General features: G+C 36.5%; 1 protein-coding gene across 1 annotated transcript in view; it reads left to right on the forward strand.

Annotated features, from left to right (window-relative positions):
• Positions 1-13470, forward strand: part of LOC148941017 (neuropilin-2-like) — a 115138-nt gene extending 101668 nt beyond the window's left edge. Inside the window, exons 6-7 of the mRNA XM_089104957.1 lie at positions 10356-10501; positions 13298-13470. Coding sequence (XP_088961083.1) covers positions 10356-10501; positions 13298-13413 — 262 coding nt within the window. The 3' untranslated portion in view covers positions 13414-13470. The remainder of the gene's footprint in view (positions 1-10355; positions 10502-13297) is intronic.
• Positions 13471-26299: the final 12829 nt, after the last annotated feature.

Below are 26299 nucleotides of genomic sequence, written 5' to 3' on the forward strand. Positions count from 1 at the left end.
CAGCTCTTTCAATAAAAACTTTGTATGTCCCAGGGCATAACTTACAACCCTTGCACTGAGGGTTCTGAGGGGGTTATCATTCTAAAACATCTAATTTCCAGAACGTTCAACTACGCTGAACAAAATGGATATCTCAAAATTTTAATTTGATGTGTTTGGGAAAATGGTGGGCGTGAGAGGGCGTTAGTCGCTATCCAGTCATATTCAACTATTAAAAAAGGCACAAGCCCTTTCAATTTCCAATCGAATGAGCCTTTTTTGAAGTTTCTACGACAACGCCTTCTATAAAAACCCAATATGCCCCCAGGGCATAACTTAAAACCATTGCCCTGAGGGTAGTGGGGGAGTATCCTCCTCAAAAATATATTTTTTTTCTGGAAATCAACTATGCTGGACATAATGGCTATCTCAAAATTTTGATTGGATGTGTTCGGGAGAATAATGGGCGTGGGGGGGGACTAGTTGCCCTCCAATCACTTTCGACTGTTAAAAGGGCACTGGCCAACCCAATTTCCTTTCGAGTGAGCCCTTTTCGAAGTTTCTACGACAACTCCTTCGATACGAAGTACCTGTCGAAGAAAGAAGAAGAAAAAAAAACACATTGCGGCCACATCGTTCTTTACGATGCAACAACTTTCTATATAAACCTTATATATGCCCCCAGGGCATAACTTACAACCCTTGCACTGAGGGCTCTGAGGGGGTTATCATCCTAAAAGACCTAATTTCCAGAATGTTCAACTACGTTGAACAAAATGGATATCTCAAAATTTTAATTGGATGTGTTTTAGAAAATGGTGGGCGTGAGAGGGGCGTTAGTCGCTATTCAATTATTTTCAACTATTAAAAAAGGAACTAGCCCTTTCAATTTCCAATTGAATGAGCTGTTTTGAAGTTTCTATGACAACACTTTCAATAAAATCTTTATATGCCTCGAAGAAAACTTACAGTCCTTGCACTGAGGGGGTTATCATCCTAAAACATCCAATTTCCAGAGCTTTCAACTACGTTGAACGAAATAGATATCTAAAACTTTTAATTGGATGTGTTTGGGAAAATGGTGGGCATGAGAGGGGCGTTAGTCGCTATCCAATCAATTTTAACTATTAAAAAGGCACTAGCCCTTTCAATTTCCAATTGAATGAGCCCTTTTGAAGTTTCTATGACAACGCTTTGAATAAAAAGTTTATATGCCCCCAGGGCATAACTTACAACCCTTGCCCTGAGGGCTGTGGGGGAGGGGTTGTCATCCTGACAGACCTAATTTCCAAAACTTTCAACTACATTGAATAAAATGGCTATCTAAAAATTTTGATTGGATGTGTTTGGGGAAATGGTGGGTGTGGGAGGGGGGTTAGTTGCCTTCCAATTAATTTCGACTATTAAAAAGGGTAGGCTATTAGTCCTTTTAATTTTAAATTGAATGAGTCCTTTTTCAAGTTTCTACGACAAAGATTTGAATAAAAACCTTATATGCCCTCAGGGCATAAATTATATTCCTTGCTTTGAGAATTGTGGGGGAGTGTCCTCCTCAAAAACATATTTTCTATGTGGAAATACACTACGCTGAACAAAATGGCTATCTAAAAATTTTGATTCGATGTGTTTGGAGAAATGATGGGCGTGGGGGGGGGGGGCTAGTTGTCCTCAAATCACTTTTGACTATTAAAAGGGCACTAGCTCTTTGAATTTCCAATCGAATGAGCATTTTTAAAGTTTCTACGACAGTGCCTTCTATAAAAACCTTACATGCCTAAAGGGCACAACTTAAAACCCTTGCCCTGAGGGTTGTGGGGAAGTGTCCTCCTCACAAATATATTTTCTATCTGGAAATCAACTACGCTGAACAAAATGGCTATCTCAAAATTTTGATTGGATGTGTTTGGGAGAATGAGGGCATGGGGGGGGGCTAGTTGCCCTCCAATCACTTTTGACTATTGAAAAGGGTACTAGCCCTTTGAATTTCCAATCGAATGAGCCTGTTTTGAAGTTTCTGCGGCAACACTCTCTATAAAAACCTTAAATCCCCCCAGGCCAAAACTTAAAAACCTTGGCCTGAGGGTTGGGGGGGAGTGCCCTCCTCAAAAACATATTTTGTATCTTGAAATCAACTATGCTGAACAAAATGGCAATCCCAAATTTTTATTGGATGTGTTTGGAGGAATGATGGGCGTGGGGTGGGGGGGGGCTTGTTGCCCTCCAATGACTTTCGACTATTAAAAAGGGCACTAGTCACTCCAATTTCCAATCGAATGAGCCCTTTTCAAAGTTTCTACGACAACTCCTTCGATACGAAGTGCCCGGATGGAGAAAAAAACACATTTTGCCCACATCTTTCTTTAGTTAGGCAGTTCTCGCACGCTTCCAATAATTGTGAGAAACCAAAGACGACGGTAGATGCACCGTTCGTATTTTCCGAAGATATAATTATGAGGACATTTTCGACTTCATAGCACTTGCCAGCACGTTATTGTCTATTTCTACGACTATTGTGGCCGCCGAAAGACTATTTTCGGTGGTAGGCCTGATAATGACTGTGATATTGACTTTGAAAAGAAATGGCCTCAGTCCACGCAGAGTGGATAAGTTGATTTTTATTCACGATAACTATAACAACATCCCGCAGTTCTAATATACTTCTGAAATTTGCCTGAAGGAGAATTTTTTTCGACGCACTAATATTCAAAGATAAATGATGAATTTTGATACGGTATTCGAAGTTTTGCATACAGTAATTTTCGAGAAATAAAAATAATACTAATTTTGATTATTAATTCTGTTAGAAAAACATAGCTCATAGATATTTCAACTATTCTGCAAGGATTCTGAAACGCCACAGCCATTTTGTTCTTACCAGATTTCTACTTCTCTTGATGAATAATGAAGAAGACCAGCGTCCATCCAGCGTTGCAAAGTTTCTAACTAATAAATAGGTAGGATATCTTGTAAATAAAAATTGGATTTGAGGAAGGCTAAAGTCTATCCTATAAATCATATATAGCAATTTTTCTTGTAAACCTTATATGCCCCAAAGGCTTGACTTAAAGCCCGGGCACTAACGGCTCTGAAGGGGTTAACATCCCAAAATACCTAATTTCCAAAACTTTCAACTACGTTGAACAAAATGAATATCTCAAAATTTTTGATTGGATGTGTTTGGGAAAATGGTGTGCGTGAGAGAGGCGTTAGTCACTATCCAATCGCTTTCAACTACTAAAAAAGGCACTAGCCCTTTCAATTTCCAATTGAATGATCCCTTTTGAAGTTTCTACGACAACGCTTTCAATAAAAACTTTATATGCCCCCAGGGCATAACTTACAACCCTTGCCTTGAGGGCTCTTGGGAGGGTCTCATCCTAAAAGACATAATTTCCAGAACTTTCAACTACGTTGAACAAAATGGATATCTCAAAATTTTAATTCGATGTGTTTGGGAAAATGGTGGGCGTGAGAGGGGCGTTAGTCACTTTCCAATCGCTTTCAACTATTAAAAAAAGCACTAGCCCTTTCAATCTCCAATTGAATGATCCCTTTTGAAGTTTCTACGACAACGCTTCCAATAAAAACTTTATATGCCCCAGGGTATAATTTACAATCCTTGCACTGAGGGCTCTGAGGGAGTTATCATCCTAAAAGACTAAATTTCCAGAACTTTCAACTTACGTTGAAAAAAAATGGATATCTCAAAATTTTAATTCGATGTGTTTGGGAAAATGGTGGGCGTGAGAGGGTCGTTAGTCGCTATCCAATCACTTTCAACTATTAAAAAAGGCACTAGCCCTTTCAATTTCCAATTGAATGAGCCCTTTTAAAGTTTCTACGACAAGGCTTTCAATAAAAACTTCATATGCCCCCAGGTCATAACTTACAATCCTGGCCCTAAGGGCTGTGGGGGGAGGGGTTGTCATCCCTAATTTTCAAAACTTTTAACTATGTTGAATAAAATGGTTATCTAAAAATTTTGATTGGATGTGTTTGGGGAAAACGGGGGCGTGAGAAGGGCGTTAGTCGCTATCCACTCACTTATTAAAAAAGGCACTAGCCCTTTAGATTTCAAATCGAATGAGCCCCTTTTCAAGTTTCTACGACAATAATTTTAATAAGAACCTTATATGCCCCCACGGCATAACTTATAATCCTTGCCCTGAGGGTTGTGGGGGGGTGTCCTCCTCAAAAATATGTTTTCTATCTGGAAATCAACTACGCTGAACAAAATGGCTATCTCAAATTTTTATTGCGTGTGTTTGAGGGAAGGATGGGTCTGGGGGAGGCTAGTTGCCCTCCAATCACTTTCGACTATTAAAAAGGGCACTAGCCCTCTGAATTTCCAGTCGAATGAGCTTTTATTGAAGTTTCTACGACAACGCCTTCTTAAAAACCTTATATATCCCCAGGGCATAACTTAAAACCCTGGCCCTGAGGGATGTGGGAGAGTGTCCTCCTCAAAAACATATTTTCTATCTGGAAATAAACTACGCTGAACAAAATGGCTACCTAAAAATTTCTATTGGATGTGTTTGGGGGAATGAAGGGCGTTGGGACTAGTTGCCCTCCAGTCACTTTCGACTATTAAAAAGGGTACTAGCCCTTTGAATTACCAATCAAATGAGCCTGTTCTGGAGTTTCTACGACAGCGCCATTTATAAAAACCTTATATGCCCCCAGGGCATAACTTAAAACCCTTGCCTTGATGGTTGTGGTGGAGTGTCCTCCTCAAAAACGTATTTTCTATCTGGAAATGAAGTACGCTGAACAAAATGGCTATCTCAAAATTTTGATTGGATGTGTTTGGGGGAATGATGGGCACGGGTGGGGGGAGGCTAGTTGCCCTCCAATCACTTTCAACTATTAAAAAGGGCACTAGCCCTTTGAATTTTCAGTCGAATGAGCTTTTATTGAAGTTTCTACGACAACGCCTTCTTAAAAACCTTATAAATCCCCAGGGCATAACTTAAAACCCTGGCCCAGAGGGATGTGGGGGTGTGTCCTCCTCAAAAACATATTTTCTATCAGGAAATAAACTACGCTGAACAAAATGGCTACCTAAAAATTGTTATTGGATGTTTTTGGGGGAATGAAGGGCGTGGGGGCTAGTTGCCCTCCAGTCACTTTTGACTATTAAAAAGGGTACTAGCCCTTTGAATTACCAATCAAATGAGTCTTTTTGAAGTTTCTACGACAACACCTTATATAAAAACTTTATATGCCTCTAAAGCGTAACTTAAAACCATGGCCTTGATGGTAGTGGAGCAATTTCCTCCTCCAAAACATATTTTCTATCTGCAAATCAACTACACTGAAAAAAATAGCTATCTAAATGTTTTGATTGCATGTGTTTGGGGGAATGATGGGCGTGGAAGACCTAGTTGCCCTCCAATCACTTTCGACTATTAAAAAGGGTACTAGCCCTTTGAATTTCCAATCGAATGAGCCTGTTTTGAAGTTTCTACGACAACGCTGAACAAAATGGCTACCTTAAAATTTTTATTGGATGTTTTTGGGGGAATGAAGGGCGTGGGGGCTAGTTGCCCTCCAGTCACTTTTGACTGTTAAAAAGGCTACTATACCTTTGAATTACCAATCGAATGAGCCTATTTTGAAGTTTCTACAACGCCTTCTGTAAAAACCTTATATGCCCCCAGTGCATAATTTAAAGCCCTTTTCCTGAGGGTTGTTGGGGAGTGTCCTCCTCAAAAACATATTTTATATCAGGAAATCAACTACGCTGAACAAAATGGCTATCTCAAAATTTTGATTGGATGTGTTTGGGGGAATGATGTGTGGGGGGGGGGCTAGTTGCCCTCCAATCACTTTTGACTATTAAAAAGGGTACTAGCCCTTATAATTTCCAATCGAATTAGCCTGTTTTGAAGTTTCTACGACAACGCCTTCTATAAAAACCGTATATGCCCCCAGGCCATAACTTAAAACCCTTGCCCTTCGGGTTGTGAGGGAGTGTCCTGCTCATAAACATATTTTCTATCTGGAAAACAACTACGCTGAACAAAATGGCTATCTCAGAATTTTGATTGGATGTGTTTGGGGGAATAATGGGCGTGGGGGGGGGGGGCTAGTTGCTTTCCAATCACTTTCGACTATTAAAAAGGGCACTAACCCTTTGAATTCCCAATCGAATGAGCCTGTATTGAAGTTTCTACGACTAAAACCCTTGCCCTGAGGGCTGTGGGGGAGTGTCCTCCTCAAAAACATATTTTCTATCCGGAAATCAATTACGCAGAGCAAAATGGCTATCTCAAAATTTTGATTGGATGTGTTTGGAAGAATGATGGGTTGTGGGGGGGGGCTAGTTGTCCTCCAATCATTTTGACTATTAAAAAGGGTACTTGCCCTTTGAATGTCCAATCGAATGAGCCTGTTTGAAGTTCCTACGACAACGCCTTCTATAAAAACGTTATATGCCCCCAGGGCATAACTTAAAACCCTTGCCCTGAGGGTTGTGGGGAAGTGCCCTACTCAAAAACATATTTTCTTTCTGGAAATCAACTACGCTGAAGAAAATGGCTATCTCAAAATTATGATTGGATGTATTTAGGGGAATGATGGGCTTGGGGGGGGGAGCTAGTTGCCCTCCAATCACTTCTGACTATTAAAAAGGGTGCTAGCCCTTTGAATTTCCAATCGAATGAGCCTGTTTTGAAGTTTCTACGACAACGCCTTCTTAAAAACCTTATATATCCCCAGGGCATAACTTAAAACCCTGGCCCAGAGAGATGTGGGGGAGTGTCCTCCTCAAAAACATATTTTCTATTTGGCAATCAACTATGCTGAATAAAATGACTATATCAAAATTTTAATTGGATGTGTGTGGAGGATTGATTGGCGTGGGGGGTTCTAGTGGCCCTCCAATCACTGTCGACTATTAAAAAGGGCGCTAGCCACCCCAATTTCCAATCGAATGAGCCCTTTTCGAAGTTTCTACAACAACGCCTTCGATACGAAGTGCCCGGGTATGGAGAACCAAAAAACAACATATTGTGCCCACATCGTTCTTTACTTAGGCAGCGCTAGCGCGCTGCCTATGATAGTATACGAGTGTAGGTATAATCATACTATACCTAAAAACAGCAAAGATTAAACGTCCGGAATGAGGCCCTTTTCCTCAAATTAGATCCCCTCCTTTAATCTTAAGATCTCTACTGAAATTAGGATTATTGAATTAAATCACTAAATCCTACCATAGATCTTGACATTTAACATTTAATGACTAATTTAACATTGAATCCCTAATCACTAAATCTGACCTTAAATCCGGACGATTAACATTAAATCTTGATCATTGACATTAACATTGAGTTTTGGCTATTGAACCAAATCACTAAATCATACCTTAAATATTAAAAGAATCAAACAGTTCGGGATTACAAACTTTAAGTAAGGAGCGATCCGGCTCAATAGTATCCGAAACTCTAAAAAATGGGATTTTGATATCAATAGATACATCAAAAGAATCAGATTTTAATACTTATTTCAAATATATAAGTTTCATCAAGTTTATTCTTCCCCATCAAAAGTTACCTGAGAAAATTTGGCTGATTTTCGAAAAAAGGGGCAAATACTCCCTAAAAGCTTTAGAACCTTAAAGAAAATCACACCATCAAATTCAGCGTTTTTTTTCTTTTTTTCAGGGGTGATCGTATCGAACGAGTGGTCCTAGAAGACCGGGAGCGGGCTCATTCGAACGGAAATTAAAAGGTCTAGTGCAGTTTTAAGCTATAAAAAAAATGGAGGGCAACTAGGCCCCCTCTCACGCTCATTTTTTTCCCAAAGTAACCCGATCAAAATTTTGAGATAACCATTTTGTTCAGCATGGTCGAAAATATAATAGATATGTCTTTTAGGATAACTTAATCCACCAAAGTCCCCGGGGGGAGGGCTGAAAGTTATGAACTTCACCCAATGTTTATATATAGTTAAGGTTATTGGGAAGTATACAGGCGTTTTCCAGGGGAATTTCTTCTGGTAGAGAGAGGGGGGGGTCGGGGATTATGTGGGAGGATCTTTCCATCGAGGAAGTTTTCATGGGGGAAGGGACATTGCTATGAAGAGGGCGCCGGATTTCCCAGTATTATTTAAAAAAAGATCAAAATTAAGTAAAAAGATGAACAAGTAATTTCAACTGAAAGTAAGGAGCTACATCAAAACTTAAAACGAACAGAAATTATTAAGTATATGATCGGGATCACACCCTAGTCAATACCTCGCTCTTTAAGCCAAATATTTTTTAGTATTTTCATTAGAGCTATTTGTTCTAATTAACGGCCTTTGTAATTAAGAGGTCAATTTTTAATAATTGGAACAAATTTTGAACTTTAGCGTAAAGAGCGGGGTATTGACTAGGGGGCGAACCCCCTAATATACGTATTGAAAGTATATGGATATAGAAGTTCGTTACGTAAGTTAATTCGTAAGCTACGTATACTTATTACTAATAAAAACGTTCGTAAATAAAATTAAACAACTTTTGAGAAAGCTATTTAACCAAATAAAAGTAAAATTAATATGCAACTTTTTTTAATTATTCATGTACGGTGAGCCAAAATCAATACCTTTATTAACTCAAAAACTAAATAAAAAACAAGCTTTTTTTAACTGAAAGTAAGGAGCAACATTAAAACTTAAAACTAACAGAAATTATTCCTTATATGAAAGGGGCTGTCCCCTCCACTACGCCTTGCTCTTCAAGCCAAAGTTGGACTCTTTTTCACAACTCCATGTTATAAAACAATTCAAAACTTTAGCATAAAGAGCGAGGCGTTGAGGAGCGGACAGCCCCTTTCATATACGGAATAATTTCTGTTCGTTTTAAGTTTTAATGTTGCTCCTTAGGCTACTTTAAGTTCAAATAACTTGTTTTTTTTTATTTAATCTTAATCAGGCTTGAATCGCTATGGCAGTAACATTGAATCACTAAATTTTACATTGAACCACTAATCACTAACTCTTACCTTAAATCTTGACATTTATCATTGAATCTTGATCATGCTTTAAGCACAACTGAATTAACATTGAATCGCTAAATCATGCCTTAAATATTGAAATTTAACATTAAATCACTAATACCTGACCCTTACCTTAAATTTTGACATATAACATTGAATCTTGATAACTGAAATTAATATTGCATTTTGATTATTAAATACAATCACTAAATTTTATCTTTTATCTTGATATTTAACATTGAATCTTGATCATGCCTGAAGCACCATTCAATTTACATTGAATCACTAAATCTTACCTTAAATCTTGATATTTAACATAGAATATTAATAAGGCTTGTATTACTATTTAATTAACATTAAGCACTGAATATTGCTTTAAATCTTGACAGTTAACACTGAATCTTGGTCAGACTTGAATTACGGTTTAATTAACACTGAAACACTAAATCTTGCTTTAAATCCTTATATTTAATACTGAACCATGATTATTGACATTAACATTGAATTTTGATTATGGAATTAAATCACTAACTCTAGCCTCATTTTTTAATAATAATATTAAATTTTAATTAGGCTGGAATTAAATCAATAACTATTTCCTTATTTCTTGACATATAATATTGAAGTTTTATCAGGCTTGAACCGCCATTGAAATAACATTGAATCATTAAATTTTACCTTAGATTTTGTCATTGAATTTTAAATCTTCATCAGGCTTGAATCAGTATTGAACTAAAACTGAATCACTAAATCATACCTTAAACTTTTATTATTGAATCACCAGTTTTACATTGAATCACTAATCATTAAATGAAACCTCAAACCATGACATTTAATATTGAATCTTAGTCAGGCTTGAATCACTGTTGAAATGGCATCGAATCACTAAGTCTTACCCTAGACCCTGATTTCAAACATTAAATCTTGGTTACTGACATTTACATTGAATTTGGCAATTGAATTAAATTACTAAATTTTCCCCTAAATCTTAATATTTAATATTGAATCTTGAACAGGCTCAATCACTATTGAATTAAAATTGAATTACTAAATCTTATCATAAATCTTAACATTTAACATTGAATGACTAACTTAGCATTGAATCACCCTAATTGCTATATATTGCCTTAAATATTGGCATTAAACATTGAATATTGATCATTGACAATAAGAATGAATTTTTATTATTGAACTAAATCACTAAATCTTACCTTAAAACTTGACATTTAACATTGAATCTTGATCAGGCTTCAATCACAGTTATTATTTTAATTAGATTCATAAAAATATGTTTTTCAAGGTCTCAGGTTGAGGGATTTGGTTTTTTTATTTAGTTTGTATATTAAAAGATATAAACAAAGTTATTACTGAATTTGAAGTGACTTATATTTTTAGGGCTGATCAGTTTGTTTGTGGCGTTCAGATGAGAGCACAACAATTTGAACTTGAACCCCCCCTTCAAACTTTGTTTGGTGGTGCCTGCTCTGACTTTTTTCATACGCCTTCGTGTGGATTCCTATGTGGCAAATTAAATTTTTCATGTAAGTCTGGAGGGGTATGATTTACGCTTTTACTTATAAGATGAATTTAATAGTAGCGGAACTTTGCCATACCCTCCGCTGTTCTTACTACTGCTCCACTTTACACTTTGTTAGTCAATCATGACGATTTTGCCCGTTTGAATTTTCAATTCTATGGTTACCTCTGCTCTGCTAAAAAATCCCCCCCTGATGTTCCTTATATTGCAATCTTTTTATCCTGATGATTAAGAATTTCCTATTTCTAATTTTACTAAAAGACTCGGTTGGTCCTGTTCTGCTATACAGACTGCTGCCTTCTACTGCTTCTAATATTACATCCCTTTACTCTCTATCAGTTAAACATAACGATTACAAGTTTGCCTTTTTTAATTTTAGTGTTGCTATGTTTAGTTCTATTTTGCTATACAGTGACTGGAAAACTTATGTCCAGAGCACTACAGTGGTAAGTGCCGCAGAGTATTGCATGTAGACCTTTTAAGGGGTTAAGTAAAATAGCCGGGCAGGGGATAAGTCCAAGTTGGCGCATTTTAATATCTAACAGATGAAAGACGAATCTCACCAAATAGGAAAAAAAATCATATGTTGTGTTAATTTTTCAATGGACAGACAAATTTTCAAATTTTATCCATATGATATGTAAAGACTGACAGTAATTTCAGTTACTGTCCAAAAACAAATTTTAATTATCTATCTTATGGAAAAGTGTCCTCAGTGCCTAACTCTTTAGGTTAAAGTTTGAGTGATGATTTTACTGAAAGAATTTTAGGGTGCAATCTGTATAGCCGGCTCACAATTCAAAGTGTGCTATCACTGTGTCTTTCAAAACATTTCATTTAGAACTTTTATTGTTTAATGCAGGTACGAACAAATAAGCCCTCCTATTTTCAAAGCCCTGTGATAAGAAGAAAAACTTTGGTAACAGTGCCCTTATGCTAGTGAAGTCGTTCTCAAAGAATTTTAAAAGGTCCAAATTTGGCGTGAACAGCAGGGGGATAAAGGAGAATAGTTGCTACAAATAAATTATCCTATGCAGGATAATTTCCGTTTGTTTTCAACTTTAAAGTCGCTTGTTACTTCCTTCTGGGAATCAACTACCGTAGTTCATAATCCAAATGCACTGTTGATGGTGTCATTCTAGAAACAAAACGTAGTGTGAATAAGCCCCATTATATAAACGAGCATATGTGTAAATATATTAAAACCCATCAAAAATTTAAAAATTATTACGTATGAAAAATCATAATATATGATATAAACATAAAAAATGCATGAACAATACTAAGGCTTTGTACAATGGAGCTCGAATTAATAAAAGTACTTTGATTCGACTTTGTTTCTTACTCAAAATGTATCAGGCACACGAAAGGTATTTCTGCCGAAATTAATTGCGATACCAAAATTAGTTTTGAAATTATATTTTACAATACAATATCAAACGTTATCACCAAAAAGTACGATTATAATAGTATTTACCATTTCTCAATTAAAAACAAAGTCTTTCTCTAAATTAAAAGTGACAGCAAAACTAATCTGTATACTGCAGTAAAGTAAATAACGAAGGAAATCTTTTAAATGGAGAGATAAAATAGTTGGGGGGAGGGGGAACTTACAAAAAGACACACCAAAAGAAGATTAACCAAATATAAATATAAGAATTAAAAAAAAAAATAGTTTGGAGCAGAATCCCACTAGTGTGTTACCAGTGAGTTTACAGGTCAACTGGTACTATCACTGGCATCGTTTCTTTTTTTTTGGGGGGGGGCGGGAGTGGGAAACGTATCCCTCCAACATTTAGTACAAAAAATTATTATATAGCAAATGCCCCTTGACTCTCTGGATGGATACCCTTCTTCTTCCCACCCATCAATAAAAATGCTGGAGTTACGCCCCTGGCTACTACTATTACTGACACTAACCAAGTGACTTGAATCGCATATGATACTCCTCCGTCCTCCTCTGTCCGCAGCTTCACTCTCCCCTCCCTCTCATGAAGCTCATGTTGTAATTCTTTTAGACCGATTCTAATTAATAAGCCTAAATGAACCTTTTTAGTGCTTATATCTGTTTGTTTTTACTTTATTTTCACTTTAAGGGACTGCAAGGTTTCAACCTGGCACATAAGGTTGACGATTAATTCTATTTTTCTCTTCTTTTCATTCCCTTTCATTTTTTTATTCTTTGAGTCACCAGCATCTACTGGCTTCCAATTTTATTTTCAACTGGTTTATTGTTGTTCCTAAGGCGTTTTGCTCTTAACCTATAAGCTTTTAATGTTTATTTTTTCACTTTAAGGGACTGCAAGGTTTGCAACCTTTTTGCAATATCATTTCAATTTTGATGAATCGTCTGTTTCTCCTATATTCAAAATTTCTTTTGAACATAATTATTATTATTCATAACACTTTTCTTTTATTCTTTAGCTTTTATACTGCAAAGTTTCAACTTGGTGCAACGAATTTACGACACCATTTTCATTTTGATGAGTCTTCTGTTTTTCATGGATTCTAAATTTCTCTTTATTGCTGTTAATAAGACTTTCTGGTTTTATTTTCTTGTTTTTTCTTAAGGGACTGCAAAGTTTCAACCTGGTGCAACGAGTTTCTATTTATATTTTTTTTTCTTTATGGGACTGCAAAGTTTCAACCTGGTGCAAGGATTTTTTATTATTCTTTTTTTATTTAAGGGACTGCAAAGTTTCAACCTGGTGCAAGGATTTTTTATTATTTTTTTTTCTTTATGGGACTGCAAAGTTTCAACCTGGTGCAAGGATTTTTTATAATTTTTTTTTTATTTAAGGGACTGCAAAGTTTCAACCTGGTGCAACGAGTTTACGATTTCATTTCCATTCTGACGAGTCGTCTGGTTTTGCTGGATTCCAAATCTCATTTGAACAGATTTACCGTTGTTCCTAAGATTTAGTTAAGTCTCATTAAATTATTTTTAAATTTTTAATAAATTTTTAATTATTACCACGGTTTTCATGTAATTGTCTTTGAAGATAATTAAAGGGTATATTCAAAACCACCCCTAAGTTCACTCCCACATGAATAAAATTAATTATTAGTTTATTATTAAATCACTTATTGTATAATAATTAAAAGTATTATAAAATATAATATATATATATATGTTTATTTATTATATAATTTATTATATAATATGATTAATTATTAGTAACTAAGTCCAAACAGCAAATCAACTAAATTCGATTTCAACAAATTCCAGCTAAGGCAAAAGTAAGCCTATAATAACTGTAAGCAAAAAGTAAACTTATAATAACTGAAAGTAATTAATTAAAACTCACTCTATGAGTGCGAAGCTCGTGAAAAAAAGAACTAAAGTTAGAATAAAAACATTTCCAATTCAACACAGACGAAAGAAGAATTTTAAAACTCAACTCAGTAAACCTCTGCTATACAAGATCAACTAGGCCACGCAAACCAATACTATTTGGCCTACCACTCAATCTGAATTTGATGTCAATATTTGTTGAGTTTCTCTGAGTTGAGTTTTCGGCCAATGTTTTTCTTTTTGTTCAGACTGAAATGTAGGTATAACAATCTAGTTACAACTAATACGGTGTTTGGTTATAAAATGGCCCATAAGTTGGCATGGTATTCACGTGATGGTAAGACAGCAAACCTTATTGATTATGTTATTGTAAACCAAAGACTGGCAGGATCAATACAAGATACTAGGATATATAGAAATGCTATTATTGATTTTAAAAATAAAGATCACCATCAAGTAGTGTCTAGGGTTATTTTAAAGCTGAAATTTCGGAAGGGTAACTACCTCCCGGGAAGTTATGATGTTGGTAGACTCCAGGATGAGAATTTGAGAGAAATTTTCTTGCAACAGTTGAATACTAAACTTGAGAGTTTATAATTTGACAATGTGGAAGATGATCGGAATATTTTTAGAAAAACAATTTGTGAAGTTGCTGATGGTGTCTTAGGGAAGAAAGTTAAGACTGCAGCTTGGAATATTAGTGAAAAAGCTTTATGTTTAGTAGAGAGGAGAAGGGGCTTGTACAAGAATCTGAGTGAAAGATCATATGAAAACAAAAGGAATGTAAAGAAAGTGGAGAAAACAGTAAAATATGAACGAAGGAGGTGTGAAGTGGAGGCCACGGATAATATTGCCGAGGATCTGGAAGATGCAGCTAGACGGCATAATAGTAAAATATTGTACTGGAATGTTAATAAATTGAGAGGGAGTAGTCAATCCGGGCTTGTCTCAGTTAAAGATAGGAACGGGGCCACAATTAGTGATGAGGAAAATTTTAAAGAGAGATGGGCGGAACATTTTGAGAATGTGCTAAGCCGAGATACAGTTGCAGGAAAAGATATAGAGGAAAAATGAAAAAGTTTTTGATACCTTGGATGTGAAGGAAGATTTTTCTTTTTATGTGAGGAAGAATTAGTGACAGTACAAAAAGGATTAATAAACAGTAAGGCTCCAGATGCTGATAGTGTGGTAAATGAGTTTCTTAAATATGGTGACTCTGAGGTTCGAAATAAGTTACTGAAGATTATGAATATGATTTTTGAAAAAGGGGAAGTGCCATAAGAAAACCTTAACAATTTTAGGAAAACTTTAATCAAACCACTGTATAAGAAAAAGGATAAGAGTGAGTGTCGTAATTATCGAGGCATTAGTTTGGTCTACGAAGGTAGCAAATTACTTAGTAATATGACACTTTCTTAGAGTGAGAGATGTTGTAGACAAAGTTTTAAGAGAAGTAGAGTCCGGTTTTAGAAAAGGTAGAGGATGTGTCCACCAAATTTTCACTCTTAGGTTAATGATTGAGAAGTGCCTGAGTTGTCAAACGCGTTTGGTCCCCAATTTTATAGATTATGAGCAAGCGATCGATTCTGTTGATAGAAGAGCTTTAACAAAGGTCTTATCCTTGTATGGTATACCAGACAAATACATTAAAGGGATTAGTGCTATGCACGAGATTAACACTGCTACGGTTAAGCTATTAAATCAGGAGTTAAGCAGGGATGTGTTCTATCCCCATTCATATGGATAATTTTTATGGACTTTGTCTTAAGGAGCACAAGAAAGGCAATGGGAGACCACGGAATCGAATGGGGAGGAGAAACTCTCATGGACTTAGATTATGCTGATGATTTAAGAATCCTAGAAGAAGGTGTGAGCAAAATGAATAAACTTTTAGAGGTTTTCTGAGTTCAGGGTGCTAAAATAGGTTTGAAAATTATTGTTAAGAAGACCAAGTCACTAAGGCTAGAAATAAGTGAGATGAAAAGGTGCCAAGGGTAACGAAAAGATTGATCAGGTGGGCAGCGTCACTTACCTTGATAGTATCATAGGCTGCGCAATAGCGCTGTCTATGTAATGAACGATGTTGGCACAATGAGATGGCCATTTTGTTCAATGTAGTTGATTTCCAGATGGAAAACATGTTTTTAAGAAGGACACTCTCCCACAACCCTTGGGGCAAAGGTTTTTAAGTTATGCCCTGAGGGCATATAAGAACGACGTTGGCACAATGTATTATTTATTATTTTTTTCCTGTAGAGCAGGGCACTTCGTATCGAAGATGTTGTCGTAGAAACTTCGAAAATGGCTCATTCAATTGGAAACTGGAGTGGCTTTTACACGCCCACCCTTTCCCGAAACATATCCAATCAAAATTTTGAGATAGCAATTTTGTTCAGCGTAGTTGATTTCCAGATAGAAATTATGGTTTGAGGAGGACACTCCCCTGCAGCTTTTAGGGCAAGGGCTGTAAGTTATGCCCTGGGGGCATATCAGGTTTTTATAGAAGGCGTTGTCGTAGAAACTTCAAAAAAGGCTCATTCGATTGGAAATTCAAAGGGCTAGTCCCCATTTTAATAGTCGAAAGTGACTGGAGGGCAACTAGCCTCCCCCTCCCGCACGCCCATCATTCCCTCAAACACATCCAACCAAAATTTTGAGATAGCCATTTTGTTCAGCGTAGTCGATTTCCAAATAGAAAATATGTTTTGAGGAGGACACTCCCCCACAACCCTCGGGGAAAGGGCTGTAAGTTATGCCCTGGAGGCATATCAGGTTTTTATAAAATGCGTTGTCGTAGAAACTTCAAAAAGGGCTCATTCAATTGGAAATTGAAATGGCTAGTGCCCGTTTTAATAGTCGAAAGTGATTGGATGGCAACTAACAACCCTTCCACACCCACCATTTCCCCAAACACATCCAATAAAAATTTTGAGATAGTCAATTTGTCCCACAATGTTCAAAGTTCAGGAAATTATACCTTTGAGCAGGACAGTCCCCTCACAGTCTTGAGGGCAAGGGTTATAAGTTATGCCCTGGGGGCATATAAGGTTTTTATTGAAGTCTTTGTCGTAGAAACTTGAAAAGGGTTCATTCGAGTTGAAATTTAAAGGGCTAGTACCCTTTTTAATAGTCGAAAGCGATTTGAGGGCAACTAACCCCCCTCTCACACCCACCTTTTCTCCAAACACATCCAATCAAAATTTTTAGAAAGCAATTTTGTTCAACGTAGTTGAAAGTTTTCGAAATTAGGTCTTTAAGGATGACAACCACTCCCCCCACAGCCCTCAGGGCAAGGGTTGTAAGTTATGATCTGGGGGCATATACAGTTTTTATTGAAAGCCTTTGTCGTAGAAACTTCAAAGGGCTCATTCAATTAGAAATTGAAAGGTTAGTGCCTTTTTTGATAGTTGAAAGGGATTGAACAGCGAATAAAGCCCCTCTCACACCCACGATTTTCCCAAACACATCCAATCAAAATTTTGAGATATTCATTTTTTTCAACGTAGTTGAAAGTTCTGGAAATTAGGTCTTTTAGGATGAGAACAGTGCAAGGGTTGTAATTTATGCCCTGGGGCCCTTATTGCCCTTAATTTATGCCCCTTATTGAAAGCGTTGTCGTAGAAACTTCAAAAGGGCTCATTCAATTGGAAATTGAAATGGCTAGTGCCTTTTTTAAAGTTAAAAGTGACTGGATAGCGACTAACGCCCCTCTCACGCCCACCATTTTCCCAAACACATTCAATCAAAATTTTGAGATACCCATTTTGTTCAACGTAGTTGAAAGTTCTGGAAATTAGATTTTTTAACGATGATAATCCCCTCAGAGCCCCCAGTGCAAGGGTTGGAAGTTATGCCCTGGGGGCTAATAAGTTTTATATAGAAAGTTGTTGTATAAATCTTAGGCAGCGTTTCACGGTGCCTAAGATTGGAAATTGGGAATTCGATTGGAAATTGGAGTGGCTTTTTAATAGTCGAAAGTGATTGGAGGGCAACTAGCCCCCCCTCACTCAGCACTCCCCCAAACATATCCAATCCAAATTTTGAGATTGCCAATTTGTTCAACGTAGTTGATTTCCGGATAGAAAATATTTTTTTGAAGAGGACACTCACCCACAACCCTCAGGGAAAGCGTTTTAAGTTATGCACTGGGGGCATATAAGAACGATGTTGGCACAATGTATTATTTATTAATTTTTTTCCTTTAGACCAGGGCACTTCGTATAGAGGGAGTTGTCGTGGGAACTTTGAAAAGGACTCATTCAATTTGAAATTGGAGTGGCTTGTGCCATTTTTAAAAGTCGACAGGGGTTGGAAGACGACTAACACCCCATCCACGCCCACCATTTCCCGAAACACATCCAATCAAAATTTGAGATAGTCGTTTTGTTCGGCGTAGTTGATTTCCAGATAGAAATTATGTTTTTGAGGACAGCCCCCCACAGCTCTTAGGGCAAGGGTTGTAAGTTACGCCCTGGGGACATATAACGTTTTTTATAGAAGGCGTTGTCGTAAAAACTTCAAAAAAGGTCATTCGACTGGAAATTCAAAGGGCCAGTGCCCTTTTTAACGGTTGGAAGTGATTAGAGGGGAACTAACCCGCTTCTCACGCCCACCTTTTCCCTAAACACATCTAATCAAAACTTTGAGATATCCGTTTTATTCAACGTAGTTTTAAGTTCTAGAAATTAGGTCTTTGAGGATTACAGCCCCCCCCCACAGCCCTCAAGGCAAGGGTTGTAAATTATGCCCAGGGGGCATATAAGGTTTCTATAGAACGCGTCGTCGTAGAAACTTCAAAAAGAGATCATTCGATTAAAAATTGAAATGGCTAGTGCCCTTTTTAATAGTCGAAGGTGATTGGAAAGCAACTTACACCCCTTCCAAGCCCACTCTTTTTCCAAACAGATCCAATAAAGATTTTTAGACAGCTATTTTGTTCCAAGCAGTTTAAAGTTCAGGAAATTATACCTTTGAGCAGGACTCTCCCCCCACAGTCTTCAGGGTAAGGTTTATAAGTTATGCCATGGGGGCATATAAGGTTTTTATTGAAATCTTTGTTGTAGAAACTTGAAAAAGGGTTCATTCGATTGGAAATTCAAAGAGCTAGTTCCCTTTTTAATAGTCGAAAGTGATTTGAGGGCAATTAACCCCCCTCTCACGCCCATCTTTTCCCCAAACACATTCAATCAATACTTTAGATAGCCATTTTATTCAACGTAGTTGAAAGTTTTGGAAATTAAGTCTTTAAGGATAACACCCCCCCCCACCAGAGCCCTCAGGGTAAGGGTTGTATGTTATGCCCTGGGGGCATATAAGGTTTTTATTGAAAGCGTAAAAACTTAAAAAGAGCTCATTCAATTAGAAATTGAAAGGGATAGTGCCTTTTTTAGTAGTTGAAAGTGATTGGAGGACGACTAACGCCCCTCTCACGCCCACCATTTTCCCAAGCCCATTCAATCAAAATTTTGAGATATCCATTTTGTTCAATGTAGTTGAAAGTTCTTGAAATTATGTCTTTTAGGATGATAACCCCCTCAGAGCCCTCAGTGCATGGGTTGTAAGTTATGCCCTGGGGGTATATAAAGTTTATATAGAAAGTTGTTATAGAAATTTCAAAAAGGGCTCATTTGATTGGAAATTGAAATTACCCTTTTTAATAGTCGAAAGTGAGTGGAGAGTAATTAACCCCTCTCTTACGCCCATCATTTCCCCAAAAGCATTCAATCAAAGTTTAGAGATAGCCATTTGTTCAACGTAGCTGAACGTTCTTGAATTTATGTATTTAATGATAACAAATCCCCTAGAGCCCCAAGGGCAAAGTTTGTAAGTTCTGCCCTGGGGGTATATAAGGCTCTTATAGACAGAGTTGTCGTAAAACCTCATAAGGGGCTCCTTCAATTGGAAATTGAGAGGGCAAGTGCCATTTGTAATAGTCGAAAGTGATTGGAGGGTAACTAACCCCCCTCTCATGCCTAGCAGTCCTCCAAAGACATTCAATCAAAATTTTCAGGTAGCCAGTTTGTTAAACAAAGTACAAGAGATTCTATCTTTGGGGGGGACCCCCCCCCCCAGTATTTAGAACTAGAGTTGTACGAAATGCTATGGCGGCATATAAGATTTGCGTTAAAATGTTTTTTGATGAAACTTCAAATACGCACGTTAGGTAAAAAATATGAAGAGCTAGGGCTTCTTCTTATACGAAAATAGTGATAGGAGAGTGACTAACGCCCTCTCACGCCCATCATTTTCTCAAACACATCCAATACAAAATTTTGAGATAGCCATTGTTTAACGTAGTTGAAAATTTTGGAAATTCGGTCTTAGAGGATGACAATCACCCTAAAAGACCTTAGGGTAAGGGTTGTAATTTATGCCCTGGGGGATATAAGGTGTTTATAGAAAGCGTTGTCGTTTCGAAAAGGGTTCATTCGATTGGAAATCGAAAGGCCTAGTGCCCTTTTTAATAGTTGAAAAGTGATTGGAAGGCATGACATTTTTATAGTAAAGATCTATTTGGGTATAATGTATTTTTGTTGTTGTTGTTGTTGTTGTTTAGACCAGGGCACTTCATATCGAAGGAGTTGTCGTGGGAACTCCGAAAAGGACTCATTCGATTTAAAATAGAAAGGGCTGATGCCCTTTTTAATAGTCGAAAGTGATTGGAGGGCAACTAATCCCCCTCCCACTCCCACCCTCCCACGCCCACTCTCCCATTTGCCCATTATGTTTAAAAACTAAATGTTGCCTTAAGATTAAATCAAAATGCACTGTGTTAATGCTAATTCCCAATAAGGCATCTCAGCAGTATCCCAAGAAACGACTGAGGATATGTTCAAACTTTCGGGGCTACTTCTGCTCTTAAAATTTAACCAAATCAAAATAGCTTAAGTGTGTCCAAGCTATCAAAGAAAGTAAACAGATTTTGTTGTGAATGGTATCACGTTTTCCATTTCAGGTCAACTAGAGGAGATATGAAACTAAATTAAACAGTACTATTTGTGTCCAGATTTTTAAAAGGGTGTATGTTGTTAAAAATTGCTGAATTTTTTTTCCAGCATACAAATAGCAGGCCAAACTATAAAGTCTTAAAAAACGAAAAGATTGAAAGTATTATTTTCTTTTTCTCTGAAAAGACTATGTCAAAACGAACAGAAATTAATCAAAAAAACTTTTTCCACAAAATGAGTTTTTCAAAGAAAAGTAAAGAACTCCGTTAAAGAAAAAATGAACAAAAATAAAATCAAATAATCTACCAAGCGTGAAACTTCCACAAATCAAGCATCGATAAATAAATGAAACCCAAAACGAACAGAAATTACAATAACTAACCGAGTCAAACTCTAAACGAGCAGAAATTAAGATAAGTTGGGCGCAAAACCCCTAGGCCTTCCCAAGGCCAGAGCAAAATTTACTGAAACTTTACTGAAAAAATACAAATGAATGTGCATTGTCAGTTTAATATACATATACCGATATTTAGTCATCAAAATGTTAATATTATTTGATTTATTAAAGTTATAAAAGTAAAAACATTTATATTTTTTTCAGCAAAGTGTAAATTTTGTTCTTGCCTTGGGAAGGCATAGGGGTTTTGCGCCCAACTTGTGTTAATTTCTGTTCGTTTTGAGTTTGACTCGGTTATTTATTGTAATTTCTGTTCGTTTTGGGTTTCATTTATTTATCGATGCTTATTTGTGATAGTTTCACGCTTGGCAGATTATTTGATTTTATTTTTGCTCATTTTTTCTTTAATGGAGTTCTTTATTTTTCTTCAAAAAACTTATGTTGTGGAAAAAGTTTTTTTTAATTAATTATTAGTAGAAACGGTGGGAATAGTGAAGATGTTAAAAGTAGAATAGCCAAGGCTCAGGATGCTTTTTCACAGTTAAATAAATTTTGGAAGAATAGGACGATAAGTCTGCAAACCAAGATTAGAATATTGGAAGATACAGTATTAACAGTGGTCAAATATGGTTCTGAAGAATTAGCGCTCTGAAAACTGGATAAAGATTTACTAGATATTTTCCAGAGAAATTGCCTACGGATTGTTCTGGGTACCCATCTGACTGACCTTATTTCAAACAGTAGGATGTACGCAAAATGTGGTTCAATCCCGCTTAATATGGTTATAACGAAAGAATGGTTGAGATGGCTAGGGCAGGTTCTGCGGATGAAGGATGACTGATTGCCGAATATTGTCATTTTCGGCCAACCGTCTAGGGCTAAACGGAACGCAGGTCATCCTCATCTGGGGTGGAAGGATGTCATAAAGAAAGATTCTAAGGAAATGAGAACTTCCTGCGAGGATGTAAAGAGAGAGGCTTTGAATAGACTGGGACGGAGGAGGAGCTTGCTTAGCTGTGTTGGCCTCAGGCGACTCGGTGCTGCAGTGAGTTGTTGTTAGTAGTAGTAGTAGTAGTTGTAGTAGTGGTAGTAGTCAGCTATTTTGAAGGAGGGTGTTTGGTCATTTTGTAGGCGGGTTGTGGGTTCCAGATGCCTCATAAAGCGCATTTCAATTTCCAAATTGTCTAAGTCTCCATTATCCTCCAGATAAACATAGGAAGGTGTAGGGGGTAGGAAATATGCTCTTACCTCCTTTAATTTAGACTAAACCTAAATAAAGGTCATGGGAAGTGATGCCTACCTTCATATTGCACAAATATGTTTCCGAAATTTATTTTCAAGCTTTACTTGGCTAAACTAATTTGCTTCATATTTAATAAAATTTTATAAAATGATTTGTAAGTGCACATTAACTATTATAAAGGAGGGGTGGTAGGTCATGTTTAGGTGGGGGGGGGAGATGCCTCAAAGAGGGCATTTTAATACACAAATATCTGAGGTTATATTGATCCCCAAGATAAATACAGAATGTGTTTTGGGAGGGGGGAAGGTCGAAATTGATATGTAATACTTCTTGATTCCTGGGAATATTTCAGGTAGAGGTTGCGATGGCCTCAGCCACGAATTCACGCATAACATTAGAAGAATAAAATTCACCCAAACCATCAATACATACGAACAATAATGCACCTCTCCATCCGCCTGAAATTCTATATTAAAAAATACTATCAAGAGCATATTTAACAAAATAACTATTCAATAAGAATTTTGACCAAATATTCAAGTCTTGTCGCAAATTTTTCCAAATTTTGTTCTAAATAAGAACGACGGTATTTGTTAATTATTCATGACACATTCAAGAATTTTGATCGGTAGATCTGTAAAAACCAGTTTCATATTTCATTGGTGTGTTCACTTCTTGGGTGACAAAATGCACTGAACTTGTATAATTTGGTTTGGTTTGATCGGTAGATCTGTAAAAACCAGTTTCATATTTTATTGGTGTGTTCACTTCTTGGGTGAAAGAATGCAATGAACTTGTATAATTTGGGCTATATATTTGCACATTAGGGGATTGGGGGTAAAGTATCTGGACAGCGTGAAGCTAGAAAACAATTCTTACTTTATAATGTGTAGAATAATTGTAGATAACACATTTCGCATGCAGATCCGCTATAATCCCCTCCCCCTAATGTGAGTAGATTGCCTAGTCTAGAGTAGATTGGCGCTCTAAATTTTTTCAAAGAATTTAAGTAGCCCCTCACTTTTCAAGGCAATTTTGAGGATCAGTGAACTGTATCAACGCCAGACACTTTTGAAAGTCACTTTACTCTCAAGCTTTGAGAATTAGTAGTGCAATGACTTGGTTGCGCAATAGATTCTGAGAGTTCTACGGCTTTCATGCATCATTGCCCTGTATGAATTAGAGTGGTTTCAACGTTTCATTGCACTGGAGAAAATGATTTATTACACAATCCATTTGGCCTTGAATGTGGATATAAAAAACTTGATGCAGAGTTAGTATCACAGTTCCACTTAGACATTTGACTAGCTTACACTGATTAAAGTTCGAAAATCTTCTATTATTAAAAATGAATGGTTTTACACTGTTGCAACTTGAAGGAGTTGACAAAAATGATATGAAGAAGAGAGTTTCCAATGTAGCAGGGAAAATTGCAAAAGATTGTCGGCTAACATTTGAGTGGGATGATATGTTTGGTAGATATGTTATAACTTCAAGTAAATTTAAGTTCGACGAACAATTGTGCTTTGCAGCTAAAGTGCACATTATGAACATATCCAGACTACAACTTGGATTGAATGCATTCATGAAGCATATTGAGGACAATTGATTGAGACATCTTGTGAAAAAAGAGTGAAAATGTATATGTTGCTTTATAATTACATTTCTGACAATAAAAATGTTTTATAATGATTTTTTTCTAATTAGATATTCTACTTAGTTGTTTACGCCTCTCCTTAGGGAGCCAATAGGCGATGAGAATGTGCTCAAAAATAGAAAAAAAATCATTTTTTCTATGAGTTAGTTTAGTTTATATGTGTTGGCGTGAAAGAACAAAAAAAATGGATGGACTTGAAAAAATAATCATGCGGAATCTTTTGACTTTGGAAAAGTGTTTGAACAAACGACTAATTCAAAAAGTTATTAGCGCAAAAGAAGATATTATTTCAAAGAATGCTTGACAAAATCATGAAAAACGAATCTTCATCTTTGAATTAGTGCATAAACCTTTTACGTTGCGGGTCAAAAGCACTCACAAAATTTATTGATATATTAATAGAAACAAATCAAAAATATATTGTTGATTTGCTATTGAATACTACCTAAACATTCCATGTTGATTCAAAAGTCTATCCGAATGATTACTTCATGAGAAGAGCAAATAACTTGACAATTAAATGAACGCCCAGGCAAGTTTTTATTATTTTGAAGTGAGACACCACTCGGTTGCACACTCTCTCTCTCTCTCTCTCTTTCTCTCTCTCTCTCTCCCTGTCTCTCTCTGTCTCTCTTTCTCTCTCTATCTTACTCTCCAGAAGTAAAAGGAAGATTCCTTTTTGATTGCAAGTTAGTTTCTGTTTGGCAGTGCGACAGTCAACAGTGCAAAAATGTACTACACCTGTTCACTATGTTTGTATACGCTGGGTAGTTGGTCTTCCTGTGAGAATTGTACTATCGCTGATGAATACAATGAAAAGTGTAGATTTTTCCATCCATTCAGGATATGCAGCTACTATTAAGTACTGTAATTCATGTCTTGAAGAAGTTTGTGATTCTCATTTTACAGGTTTCCTATGCTCAAACTGTCACTATGATAAATGTGATCAGTAGGAAAGTACTTGCAGAGGTATTGTTAAAAAAAAACTCAACGAACATTTAGTTTACTTGTAACAGAGTGGTATCGTCGAGGATTCAAATTTTTTTGGGACGAAGAATTTGATCCACACTTCAATTGCCGAAACAACAAGAGAACTACGTCATCGTTTTAAAGACAATGGTAGTTATAGTTATAAGTCTACAGATTTTTATTTGGCTGTTACAGTGATTCTTCATTTGAGACTTTTGTTTGTGACATTACATCAAATAGAAAAATTTAAACACGTGAATTTTACAATATGAATGGAAAAAAGTACCATTGACTTCATAAGAGATATGATAAGAGTTTAACTACGTTGTATTGTAGTAAATGTGATCCAGACTTTTCCCAACATGATCAACACAAGGTGAATGCATATGATCTACCACCACTGATTGTTGCCCACGATGATGAATACCTACATGTAAAAGAAGAAATCAAAAGAAAACGAAAAAACATTTTTTTGGGCATATATGTTTTATTCATAAACAAATTTACAAACATTATTATAACATTTTATTCTTAGAGTACTGAGTGATATTATACAGACAGGAGAGGGCATTTTCAACAACGAAATGATTCAGGCGAGGATTGTCCATGCAAATTTTGATAAATTCCTTGTAGGTGTATCCACGACGTCGGAAAACAAAATAAAATAGTGCATGGAAGCCACAACTTTTGGTCGTCAAATCTTGTACTCTATTCTGGTTTTGAATAATAGATTTACCCTTGCTTTAAATATAGACGCTGATATGGGGAGTGTAGAATGTATAAGAAAAGTCAAATGGATCAAAAAATTCAATACTTTTCCTAGTTTGAAATATGCATAGCCAGTGACGAGTATTACTTATATTTGACGGACTGCTATTAACAATGATAATGGTATGGTTATCACTTTGAATTTTTTCAAGGAACTCGAAGGGTATACAATAGGATTTGTATTCGGACATGAACGTTCCCAGGTAAAATACATCGATGATTTGATTTATGGTGATGATACCAAGCCTAGTGGAATACTACCGTCCGGGAGTGATCTCCCAATAGGTTTCAAATTGACTCGGTGGTATTAACGTGATACTTTCAGTCAAAGCGTCAGCGAATGTGCAATCTCAACATGCATTGCCACTTCTAACAACACTCATATCCTGAGTGCCTAACAATTCAAAAACAATTACACCATGATTTCTTGGAAACATTGAATTGGTTATTCCATTTTCAAACCGTTTTGAAGCGTGATCTAGTGATTGTATAGTCAATTCATACAGAGTGTTGTAAGATTTTTTAT

This window comes from Artemia sp. Qi Xiang Cuo, chromosome 19 (assembly GCF_049724085.1).
Source record: "Artemia sp. Qi Xiang Cuo chromosome 19, ASM4972408v1, whole genome shotgun sequence".
Classification (NCBI taxonomy): Eukaryota; Metazoa; Arthropoda; class Branchiopoda; order Anostraca; family Artemiidae; genus Artemia; species Artemia sp. Qi Xiang Cuo.